The 13,359-nt window shown below is 36.3% G+C and overlaps 1 protein-coding gene across 17 annotated transcripts in view; it reads right to left on the reverse strand.

The window, feature by feature from the left end:
* COBLL1 (cordon-bleu WH2 repeat protein like 1) overlaps positions 1-13,359 on the reverse strand; it is an 81,649-nt gene that overhangs the window by 8,587 nt on the left and 59,703 nt on the right. For 14 of the 17 annotated variants that reach the window (XM_072040881.1, XM_038182032.2, XM_038182034.2 and 11 more), the window contains 4 exons: positions 9,144-9,285; positions 8,552-8,620; positions 2,901-3,159; positions 287-372 (listed from right to left, as the gene is read on the reverse strand). In XM_072040881.1, the coding sequence (XP_071896982.1) occupies positions 287-372; positions 2,901-3,159; positions 8,552-8,620; positions 9,144-9,285 (556 nt within the window). The remainder of the gene's footprint in view (positions 1-286; positions 373-2,900; positions 3,160-8,551; positions 8,621-9,143; positions 9,286-13,359) is intronic. The other 3 variants (XM_038182035.2, XM_072040876.1, XM_072040885.1) reach the window with 1 other exon arrangement.

A 13,359-nucleotide genomic window follows, 5' to 3' on the forward strand; every position in this document is an offset into this window, starting at 1 on the left:
GGAAAACACTAAAACCTCCTTCCCTCTCCTAAGCAATGCTCCACCCACACTGCCCTACAACAGTACAGTTTTGACTACTGCTGGAGGAATAAAAAATAAAAAAACAACCCGCAGCCCATTTTCATAACCTCATCTCAAAGAGGATATGCCAGAGCTAGAGGAAGTATAAAGAAAATAATCCGATGATAGCAATTCAAATGTGATGGTATTATGAGCGTTTTCAAAGGAAATGAAGAGTTTTCTTCAAACTTGTTTTAAGTATTAAAAATGAGTGGGAACTACTCACCATGATTTTTATTTTGATCCAAAATTTTAAGCTTCCTATCTTTCTCGAATGCAGCTTGCTCAATGCTTATCTTAGTCTGTAGTTCTCTGCAAAGCACAACAGTATATTAAATATGCTGGTATCATTCATTTCAGTAAACAGAAGAAAAGATGCAAGAGAACTGGCAATATTCTCCAAACACAGATGGACAAAATAGAATCACTCTGCCAAACATTGGAGTACCCAACAGAATCGTTTATTTATTTATTTTAAATGAGAGGAAATGCTGCTATGATATTTCACCAAAATGACATGCAGCTTCACTCTCTTCTGTGTAACATGATCAGTTTTCCTTTCCCTTCTTCCTCGCCTCTTGTTTACTCATTCACTTTTAACAAGGCTCTTTCCAGTAACAACTCAAGTTTAGTGAAGCCACTACGGTAATGCTTTATCTTTCATTTAATGATGTTCTTAGCACGAAGTCTTATGACACCCCCAACATTTAGAATCTGTCTTTAGTTTTGTTTCCGACAGAATATGAAGGAAGTCACATGAGATGCTGACTGCATAGGAACTGTGCAGTATAGACTTTTCAAGATAGTAACGAAAAACTTTCTGTTCCTTACAAGAAATGTCTTGAGAACAACAAATAAATATGCATAAAACATGTTACTTGCATACTAAACATTTTGCCAATGCATACAATGTCTGCCTCTGATCAGAGGGGACAAAAGAACTCCACAAATGCTGAAAAAAAAAAAATCATTTGTTTTCAGGAAATATTAAATATCTGACTTCAAAAGGCAAATGAAAAAGGCCAAAATAGTGTAAATTTCTCTTTTAAAATACTTCATTTTCTTTTTTAAAAATATTAGAACTTCAAACTTCTGTATATTTGAGATACTTTTATTTTCTGTAGTACTAATACTGGCATTATGAAGATTCCATTTCATTTGCCACATCAAATGCATTAGTTATCAGGAACTACTGCTGTGAGCTGAAACATCTGTTTTGAGTATTTAAAAAAAATAAATTCCTCAATAAGCATCCATCCTCATGTTGCCTGTACAGTCCAAAACATGCTTTAAGTGTTCAATAACCACTAAACAGAAGCATACACGCTCAAAATTTTTGTTGGAAGAACATTAAAGCTCAGTCCTGCCCTCTGTACTCTTGCTTATCTCCATTCCCTTGAACATAGCTGAGGGACTGAATGACAAGTACTTGCAACAGGCTGAACTGTTTAAAAACAAAGAAAATTGCCAAATGTCATAGAGCATTACAGGAATCAGACCTTTTGACTGAAATACTATACATACCCCAGGTTTGATTAAAAAACATCTTCAAAGTCACTATATCTAATGTTAAGTTTGAATTACCAGATTTCCAGAAACAATGTCAGAGAAACCCTACTCCTCATTTTCAACACTTTAGTATTTCACGAAGAAAAGGATTTCCAAACTCTGAAGTTACAGCACAGTGCATAGCTAGGTGATGTTCAACAGTATTATAGACCACAAAAGGCCTATACAAGTTAGTTGTGGGGTGGGAGTGATGAAATATCCCCTGGACAACTGGCCAAATAGGCACAATAATTCAGGTCTCGATAATCTGCAAGAATTTAAGAATAACATTTGGTGGATCCACCAGCTCAGTTCCTCAAAGAGCAAGCACACCCAAGCAATTTGTGCAGTATTTCTCAGGACAGAACATCAAAGATTTTTGCAAAGCCCCACCTGGCACCGAACTGACAAAAAGACCCTAGAAATACAAGTCAAAGCTCTCTGCGTTACCTTCAAAGTTCTTGGCTACTATAGCATTCACACATTTTGGCCTCGGTACAGTAATTGAAACAGTTCTTTCAGTTTAAATTGGGAACAGTAGCCAGCTGAGTTGCCCCAGGGAACAACAGAAATAGTGAATTACATTAATGCAATAGGACTTCTCTGGACAATCAACATTCATTTCAAGCAGGCACTAACTCATGTTGGGAACCTGCTGAGTCAGGTAGTTTAACAAACATGCTGAAGGGCAAAGTTACAACATCACCAGAAGGGAAAATGAGTGGTTAAGGAAAGTAATATGTTAATTCTTGTTTGTCCTGAGAGAAGACAGATCAAGACAGGTCAAGACAACTGGCTAATATATTAAGAAAACAAAACAAATTGTAGAGAAATAGGTAACAGATAAACAATAGAAGCATGCCTAGAACTGAAATGGCCAATATACCTGTTTTCCCCCCACCTCTAAGAATGATCTCGCAAATTCTCTTTAAATGAATCAAATCACATTTCCTGCCCTGCTTCTCACCTCCTTCCCCCCAGCACACTGCACTGCTCTAGTAATTATGTTTAAAACTTTGGAGATGGGTTCAGCTTTTCTGGGATCTGGATGTTTTAGTAGTAAGGAAAGGAAGGCTTAAACAGAACACCCAGCACAACAGTCATTTTTGTTGAAAGGCTTCATGAATTACTGTGTCCAGAAGAGTGCTACAATGAAAGCTAAGCATATTAAGCTCATTCCTCTCTCACAATTCTCTATTCTGTGCTCCACAATGAAACAGCACTCTACATTTTTTTTTTGCCTCCCCCATTCCCTCCCCAGTGCTCCTTTCTTTGTCACAAAGCGTACTTACTTGCCATCTGTGCTCATATTTTCTTGTTTTTCTTCCTTGAAGCTTTGCGAGTTGTCTACAGAAACAGTGCCAGGAACAAGAGCTGATGAAGCAGGATCATTTTTTTCAGTTTCCAGTTGTACCTCAGTAAAGCTGAAGGCTGTAGTAATCTCTCCTGTTCTGAGAGAGGTATCCGTACTTTCACTTTCCTCTCCCTGTTGCACGCTCATCTCTTCCTTTTCATCAATTTCTTCCAGGCTGTATTCTGTGGTCCTTACACCTACACTCACAGAAAGAAAGGAAAGAAAAAAAAAAAAAAAAAAAACCACACCAACCCACAAATATCAGTTCAGGGTGTAGATACAAAAGAGACCGTGAAGTAAGCCTAAGTAGTTTGAAGAAGGAAAATTGAGACTTCTCTTAATTCAGGGGGTGGGGTGGTAAGGACTCATTCAGATTTAATTTCATAGTATTTTCTAGTTCTTTCCAATTTTCTTTTTACATGAAAATATACTTACCACCATGCTACTGTTCATCTGTTTCTGCATCTGTAACTACTGCATAATGTTGTCTTTTGTTTAAGCCAAGCATTGAATTAGTATAGATCAAAATATATTTAACAATGTCATAAGCACAAATTTCATGGAGGTAGAGAGTTTATTTTTCCCAGAGTTCTTACAATTTCCATTACCTCTCTAATGAGGCTTAGGATAAATGATTCCATTAGATCAGAGTAAGTATGTTAGAGACCAAATCTCAGCTTAGTCCACGTTTTGAACAAGATTGCTCACCACTATCAAAATTTTCCCATAATCATCCCAAGGGTAATAAAACACAGCTAGATGTGTCTTGTGCACTGCCCTGTGTTACAGTAGAAGTACATGAAAAATAATATTAAAAAAGTACATGTTGGTCTATTAAAATAAAATTTTCAGCCAAAGCATAGTTAAAAAGGTTTAGTTACTGGTTTAGGACACGTATAAGCCAGCATACCTACAGTCAGACTAATAAACCCACTTATTTTTCCAGAGGAACTAACTGTCTCTGGCTTTACTTTCATGTCAAGAATCTTCCTATAACAAGATGTTGATTGACATATTTCAAATATTAGTAAGTGCACCATACAATTTACCTCTCGGCTTTGCAACTTGCATTCTAAAACACCAAGAAAATAATAATTCCATCTATATAGTAAAATATGGTGCCATGGCAAGTTACTGGAAACAGAGCCATATAAGCAGAGGACTCTGCCTGACCTGAAGAAGGTATTCCCGTTAGCTTTGCATGCGCCAATACCTATTAGGTACAGGCCTTGCAATTGGCCTTTTAGACTTCAGTAAAAGTTGTATCAGTAAATTTCAAAGTGTAAAACAACCCTACAGAAAGGCAAAGAATTGAAACAAAATACCACCTTGAAGTAAACAGAAGTCTACAGATGTACTATTATAGAAACATAGCAGAGGACTCTGAGACCTGGAGAAATTCTCAATTCAGAATAGAAATTTTGCTTTTTCCAGTAGGGTCATTGGTACAGAGTTCAGTACTACAGTTGCAGAACAAATACAAAAGCTAAACATTTTACTATTTAATTCTAGTTAGTTTTTTATATTGCTCTCTAGTACTAATGCTTGGCAGCTGCAGATTCAGCAACATGATCAACATGTGTCACATTGCTGAATGCAGAGGTGATCTAGATGCCCATAGAAAAACAAGCAAGACTGCAAAATGGTGCAGATGAACTCTTTCCATGTCACTTAAACACATGAAGACAAATATGCCATGCTTTTATCAAAGAGATTCCTCAAGACTTTACAAATAAGACTAAACTCCTTCTCTTCCTCCTCCCCCCCCCGCCCCGTCTCCATTTGGGGCAAAATCATACAAGATGCCTAATACTTTGGAAAGGATTTTAGTGATCAAATGCTGGCAGACATCAAATCTGCTGAGACTATTGCACGATCTGTAACCAACTCTCAAGATCACATCATTTACACAGATGAGAACTTTCTTGAAAATGAGTGAACACTATCACAGTTAACAAGTGGCCTCCATCCCACAAATGCCATGAACCTGAGTCACCAACAGCCAGAGGAACAAAGACTAAGACCTTCAGTCTAATACTCTGTGGAAACCTGAATTATACAACAAAGCACAGCCATGCCTTCTGACAAGACAAACGGAAACATTGCTATGGCTTTGTGCCCAGTCACTGCAGTCATCTCTGTCACTTTTCCTCTGGAGAAATATAATAGCTAAGTTGTATTCTAAGTTTCCAGTACTGTACTGATGGGATGGAAAGTTAGCTTGGGTTGGTAGGAGACATTGCTGGCTTTCCTCCTACACAGAAGTTCATCCTTTCTGTGCTAGAAACACTTCCAAGCTTGGACTGGACTAACCTGAACTACAAATGTATAATTCCAAACAAACAATTCTCACACTTCATACTCAGTGCTCTACTGTATTATCAGCAGAACACCAAGCTTGCTTAAGGTTAGTTTCAACTAGTGGTTTGTAATCTGTGACTGTTACTACGAGACCTGGGCCACCAGTGCTACTACAGAAAAACGGTATGAAAGACTCATAAACAATGTGTAACAGCCATTCTTCATTTACATTACCCAGAGGAACAGTTCAGATCTTTTGACTTGTTTCTAAACCCTCCATGTAGAGTTTTTATATGCAACATATCACTAGGAATTACTTAGGGCAACACCAGCTACATATTGCACCCTAATTGCCTATATACTCTATATGTAAATACATATAGAATATAAACTACATTTTTGTCTGCAAGTAATTTATCCTCCATGAACATTAGTCACTGAGTTTCAAATAGTCCTAAAAGAACGTTGTTAAAACCTACAGGGCTACACTGTGAAGAAATACCTTATGACTGATAAACCAACTGCAAGTGTCCTTTGAGTCAGTAAGAATACTCTCTGAACAACGGACAATAGGCTGACGCTGCTTTCTGAGCCTTTATGCTTGTAAATACCAAAGCCAAAAAGCCTGACTACATCATGTAAATCTGTCAGTAATTTTACTCAGCCCTATACTCCTTAAAGTTTTAAGAGATTCTGTAACCAAGATGATGATATCAAGGGATTCATTTAATGGGAAGTTATTGAAAAGAAAAAAGCTACAGATTTTTAATCCATTTCACCCTTTCCTCTAGGAAAAAAAAAAAAAAAGACTGATCATTAATTAAGCTTTGGGAAGGGGAACAAAAATCATAACTGAGGGTAAATTGTTGTTTATAATCCCAAATGTTCAAATTAATTCTCTCAATGTTTATTCTAGTTGATGTATGCCTTCAAATCACTTTTGTCAAGGTACAGTCTGTTTTCACAATAGAAATGTTGCCTATTCAAAAGCTTATAGCATAGTTCCAATTAACGTACGTGGCTCTACTAGCTATGAACTACTAAGACAACAAATATTTATTGAATGCTTGTAATGGTTCATTATAGGGCAGAAGGTAGCACTATATTCACAGCTTAAAAAATTATTTACTTATTTGCTAAAGAAGCAATGCATAACAGAACTGCTTTGGGAATGCCAATCACAGATGATCAAAAACTCCATGCTTCTAGAAGCCTGACACTCAAAGCAGTATTAATCCAAATGGAAGGAACTACATTAACATGTAATGTTAAAATTATGTCCAATTTAACAATTACATACATACTGAAATATTTTACCTTATCTACATAAAACTGTGCCCAAGTTTGATGCATAATTTTCAGACTAGGAATAAGACAAGTACAGTGAAATTGATTTTGCTGCCAGTGAACACCGGCTCTCGAAGCATGATAGACTAAGAGGACTCTTTACAAACAGGCCTCTGGACAGTTTCAGAGATGCCACCAGAGAGCAGCAGCATCCCGGGGGTGGGGGAGGCAGAACTGGACAGGATGATGAGTCTGTGTTATGTGACATTTTAAAAAAACACACTGCATGACATGGTCAACAAAGGACATTGCAAGAATGCAAGACATCACAAGCAGAACTACAGAATGAAAGCTGTTACTAACTATGGAGGTAAATCCCAGGGCTCAACACAGACCGTTCTAAACCCAGTGAGAATATTTTTTTTCTATTTCTTTCCATTACAAATTAAAGTATTTAATTACAAAAAATAAATACCTCAAGCAGAGGTTACTAAATCTACAGAAAAGTGAATGAGGTATTTCTATGAAGCGCAGAGCTGCTATCTATGCAATACTTAAGACATTACAGTCATGGGAAATGCAGAAATTCAATCTACATTCTTAAGATAGAAACAAGCTCAAGAAAACAAAAAACTTGATATTAAATCATAGCATGGTAACTTTGCTTTTTATCTTAGAACCATCACGTGGAAAAGAACACAGTTTTCAACACAGGAAATTAAGCACTAATAAATATCATTATCACTTAGAATTGGAAGTGACTATCCTTCATCTGCTACAATAACTAGAAAAAGTTAACAACTTCATCGTATCTTGAACATCAGGCTACACAATGTGGGTTAATACTTCCTATTAAGAATATTTTATTCTTCCAAAGACTTTTCTCACTATTTTTTCTATTAAATGCCTTTTCTGGCAATTTACATAAGTTGCCCTACACACTAATTGAGACCAAATCTACTTACTACAGATCTTACCATTTGTTTTTTTTTTTTACCCCTTTGCCAGAGATCTAAGGTAGCAGATGACATTTTCTATTCTTGTGGTGCATTTGCTTGTTTGCTTTTATCATTCCAACCAATTTGACTGGCACCTACAATTAACTACCTGGAAAACTAATGCTTAGAGTTTCTGTCAACTAGCAGAGTAACTGTGTGTTTAGCCTCATACACTGCTCATGACATTCCATGTGCTTAGTGTTTACATTTCTCATTCTTAGTAAAATACACTGATGAGTGATTTTTCCATACTACACTGGTATTGATTATTCTAAAAACTTTTGCAAATTTTAAGACTCCTAGGTGTTGTATATTGTATTTGAACCCTACAGTCAGACACTTACCAAAAGCAGTGCTTAACAGTGCAAACAGGAGAACTTTAAGACTTTAAATTAATAAGTAGTGTTCTGCAGGTATAGAACTGTATTTTACTGTAAACAACTACAAATTTCTGTATCATATTTTTTCCACAGCACCCAATAAATCACTTAAATTACAATCAATATCCATGCATACAACTTATGTTTATGTTTACAACTTATGTTCTAAAGGCTGTTTAGATGCAACCAGGCACAGATTTGCTGCTACCCCTTAGGTTATGCAGGTCAAGGGCAGCACAGCAGTGGGTTCTGAAAACAAGACTGGGCTTTGGATTTTGAAAGGACTGTTATAAGACATACAAAAATCACTTAAGTTCTAGCTTGTTCTTGCCTTGTCTCATTGGGGCTTAAGAGGGAAAATAAGGATATTGTTTAGTTTCTTTAAATGTGAAGCACAGAAACCAATAGAAAACATATCGTATATGTTTCTGTAGACAGTGAAGATAAAACACCTGTATTTTAGAAAGCGTTATTTGTACTTCAATGGAAAAGGTAATTGATTTGAGTCACTAAAATCAGTCCTATACTCAAGACATATCCACAGTAAAATAATTTATTACTATGAATTTATGGCAGTTTACTATGAAGCAGATTTTACCAATTTATTTGGAAAAAAAACCAACCTGTTTCAGACAGCATTTCAGTGGTTCTTTCTTCCGCTTTAGTGGGGCTTGATTCTCTTGACTCTGTTACTGCAAAAAGTCAAGTAATAAGCTTTTTTTGTGAGAAGTATTACCTCTCAATTTCTACACCAGTGAAAGATCCAGATAAAATGTTGTGATCTGCCTGACTGGTGAGTTCCTCAAGAAATATACCTTCTCTTAAGCAACCACTGCTTGACACATTTCTCAGATATTTTTAATATCAACTGTTAGGTATTTTTCAACCTGAGAGAACTTAGTTTTTGATCAGAGGAATTATAATTATATAAAACCCTTCCTCTAAATTATTTTTCTCATTATGTAGTCTATTAATCTCCCTCTAACTATAACTAGCTTTATATTATTTCTTATTTCCTGATCTTTATGACCTAAAACTTGCCTTTCTTTGAGGGGCCAATCTCAAAGTAGCATTACCAATCCCTATAATCTGAAGATGTTTGGCAAACAGAACCTTTACTTTAAGTCCTTATCTCATAGGGTGGTATTTCTTTCATGTTTAGCCAAATTGCCATATTTTCTGTTGCCTCCCAATTAAAGAGTATAAAAAGATTACCAGTCTCATTACTGCTTTCACTTTGATCTTCTGGTGTTCTAGAGGGTGGTGAGGGTGCTTTGCGCTTCATCCTCCGTAAAGAGTTCACAGAAGCAGTGTCACTGAGTGGCAGAGAACCTTTTCTTACTAATCCTGGAGGGGCCTAAGAAGGGAGACAGGGCAGGAAAAAGATTATTAGCAATTAAAGCCAACAAAATAGCTCTAGTAATTATTCTCCGTAAGTATTTATAATATATATTCATGCAGGAGAGAGTGTCTACCTATTACCAGATATATTATGTTTCTCATCTTAATTCTTACAATTAAAAACTATATAGAGTTTCTAGAGTAATTGAATATATTCACAGAGGTCCAAGACACAGCAGTAAATTGGTTGTTATATGTAGTAACAGAATTCATATTCTTGATGCCCTAAGGCCATTCTACAAAACCCAAATAAATCTTCTCTAAAAGTAGCTAAAATCACTGTGGAAAAAAGCTTCAGCTACAGGCAACTGAAATGACATGACACGTTTCCTTCAACAACATTCCTAATTGGATTGCATATATAATGATTAGGATTTTGCTTCTCTACTTGAAGTACTTGGATTTTTATAGAAATTCTTCTAATGCCATCCTTGAAAATTTACATTGGAAAGGACAACTGTCTTACAATAGCTATTCATATTTAATTGTAATAAAGTGTAACAACAATAATTCTAATGCCCACTGATGCTAAATTGCAATAATGCTCTCATATTATTGTAGCAGAAGACAAGAGCTTAATTCACAAATAATCAAAAGCATTTAAAAAATGGACACAGGTTACCTTATAAAATACCGGATGAATACAGTTCATATGATATAACAGCCCAATTGCATTTTAAATTAATATGTATACATACATATATATATATGTGTACACACATATATATACACACATGTATATATATGTATATATGTATAATATGTATACATACATATATATATCTTTTGGAGTTGGAATATAGCAACTGTAAAATTGCCTGCTGCTCTGAACTGCAGTTTGCCTTATGCTGAAGAAACTTTGAATTTCAAAATCTATTTGAATGATGACATTCAGCACCCTAGCAGTAAAGAGTATTTTGGCACTGGACACAGATACCTATTTCTGTAGTAATTATGATCTAGTCTACTCAACAATATAATAGAATCCAGCGACAATGTTCATTGTTTGCTAAAGGGATCCACACAGGAAATAGATGTGGGGATCATCTTCAGAGATTTTTTTGTGCTTTAATTAACTAGACCACTTCACAAAGCAGACCATCAGGTAACAGAGGTGATGTAAATACACCTACAATTCTCTGTTTCACTGATGAAACTTTCAAAAACATCACTGAGAACAAAACTGTTGATCGTGCTAATATCCAGGGAATAAAATACTTCTCTGTCAGGCTACCACTGAAAAAGAAATATACATCTTACAGCAAGAAGGATATTAAAGACAAAAAGCTAGAGTATTTGGTTTTACATAATTAAAACTATCAAGAAAATTACAAGAGAAAAGATATTAGCACAAGTTGTCTGTGAAGCAGTGCTTGGCAGCACCTGTTAGTTCTCAGCAGAATACCTTAATAAATGATGGGGGATAGTGAAAAGCATCCCGAGCTACCCTGGGGATACTCGGTCATCTGTTATGTTGCGTCCCACCTCAGTGTCAGGTGCGACAGATCCCTTAGATACTCTTCTTGCACTGCAAGGAGCACCAATGTCCAAAATGTTCACACAATTCTTCTACCAGTGATTTTAATGCCAAAGCAAGTAACTAACACCTCTTAGAGGAAAGGGAGGCTCTGTGTTTTAAGGAGAAAAACAAAGCACAAGGTGAAATGTTCTTACAACCAGTAGAAGATATGGACATACCACTCCACTCCTAATTAAAAATACTTGCATGCTTGAATACTTTTTGACAACTCAGATCCTGGATTAAAACTTAACACAACAAAATCACTTTACACATTAATAGTTTCTCATTCACAGTTCCCAAACAGTTTTAAAAGAAAGTGAATTAATAGTATTCAGCATCTGAATTTTTGCAGGATGGAATGTCAAATAAAATATTACTTCCACAGATGAGGTTGATTTTTTTTTTTTTTAAATCATTAAATCGTCTTCCTTGTCGCTGCTGGGCAGTTCCATTTTTCTCCTTTCCATTCTGCACAGAGACACTGCTTCTCTGTTCAAAGGTCTGCACCCTCATCTGCTTTGCACAGACTCCCTCAGCTGACTTGGCTGGCACGGAGTTCTGCGCATACTTGCTCAGCTAAACAGATGTCACCAGAGTTCCCCCCTGCACAGAAAGAGAGTGTGTGTAGGGGGGGGAATAATGTTCTCAGAGTAAGAGCACAAATGCTACTAGAAGATTTTTATAAGCCTTTCTACCGCCCTTTGCATCCAAAGAAACAAACGATTTGCAAAGAGATTTTGAGAAAGTACTAAATGTTCCAGTTAAGGTTCAAGTGTTGAACAGATTTTCTCAGGAATTATTCAACATATGAATATTAAGAGCTTTCAAATCCTAACAAAGGCTGTAATGTGAAAATAGTACTTTAAACAGATGGAAAAAAAATAATGTTATTAAGACATATCTGACAAAGTTTTGGAATATACATCTGGGTGTTCATGTGTCATACCAACTGCCAATAATAACCAGTGCTTTACCAGTTGCACTTAAATTAAAATTCATGTTAGAATCCCTGAAATAATTAACTGTGGTTGTTCAGAAACAAGAGCAAACACTTTTGCTGTAACTTCCACAACATATGCAGAAGTTCCACTTTTCACACTGTAATCCTTCCCCATCCTGGAACAAACAAGTGGGAACACAAAGCTTTTTAGCCTCAGATGCCTACAGACAGATATGTACAGCACCAAATCCCACACCAGCCCAAGCTGACAGTTACAGGGACTAGTGATTCCCAAGTTCCAGCCTCTGTAAGCTATAGCAGATGTGGTGCTGGACCCTTCTAAGCATTTCAAAACAGCAAAAAGGTTGTTAATTAAGCCACAGCAATTTTACAGCTGGAATGGAAGAAAAAACACTGGTATTTGGGAAAGAATGTAGTGGAGCATTTCAGTGTGCGTACTTCACAAAGAGGGTCACTATATACATATTTTCATATCACCAGTACCTCTTTTAGTCCACAGATAACTAAGTGTAACAGAGGCTCTGCAGTAGAACAGGATAGCAAAGCACACTGCTAACCATGCTGTTAGTATTTCTTTTTTTCCCCTTTATGCAAGCATACAATTTTAATAGGGGAAAACAAACAAACCCACACACCCAGAAAAGCATTGTATTTGCTCTTACAACGCCTAATCCACTCAATTTCTGTTACATGACTTAAGCTCCTGAAAATACCTCAATTTAGCCGAAGTACTATGGAGAAAACAATGTACCTCTGGCCATTTGGAAAGAAAGGACATAAAATATTGAGAAAAAATCAGCTGATAGTATTCTGTCTCCAAACACAATACTACTATTCTCTTCTACAATTTTTTCTAAATCATGTACAACTTTTCTAAATTGTTTCCTTGCTAGTACAAAAAAGGAAAAAAAAAGTGAAGAAGGTTATACACCTGGTATATTGGAAAATACGATGCACGTAGTGTCCGCCATCAATTCTGAATTATATCAGAATGGTATCAAATAATCTTCACGCAAACTTCAGTGAGAGCCACCAGGCAGTGCTGAACATTTCATCTCACAGGTAACGCAGGCTCTATTCAAGAGCCCCCCAGGTTCACCATGGTGCTCACTGTACCATTGCCCGACTTCTCCTTCAAAGAGCTCAGGCAACTGAGCCTCTGGTGTAACTTCTGAAGTATGGAACTCATCCTTCTCAGCAATCTTCCAAGTTGATCCATGACAGTGACTAATACATCTTTTTCAGAAACACTTTATGGTTTAGTTGCTTCCTAACCCCCCTCTTTTCCTCCATCTTCTCTTGCTTTTCTAAGGGGTAGACCAGAAATTTCAATTTCTTTGGGAGTTACGGTTGAGTAAATAAAAGCAAGCTGTATTTCTACACTTGAGAAGTTCAATCCATCATTTTAAACTGTAGGTGTTTTGACTAAAAATCTCTATTTAATTGTTCCGACCAAAGCACAGTTTATGTACACTTCTTTACAAAAACTGAAAACAACGTATGGAGACAAACATTCATGAAGAAAAGATATGAAGGTATCATAGTCT

The sequence above is a fragment of the Anas platyrhynchos genome, chromosome 7 (assembly GCF_047663525.1).
Source record: "Anas platyrhynchos isolate ZD024472 breed Pekin duck chromosome 7, IASCAAS_PekinDuck_T2T, whole genome shotgun sequence".
In the NCBI taxonomy this organism is placed as follows: domain Eukaryota; kingdom Metazoa; phylum Chordata; class Aves; order Anseriformes; family Anatidae; genus Anas; species Anas platyrhynchos.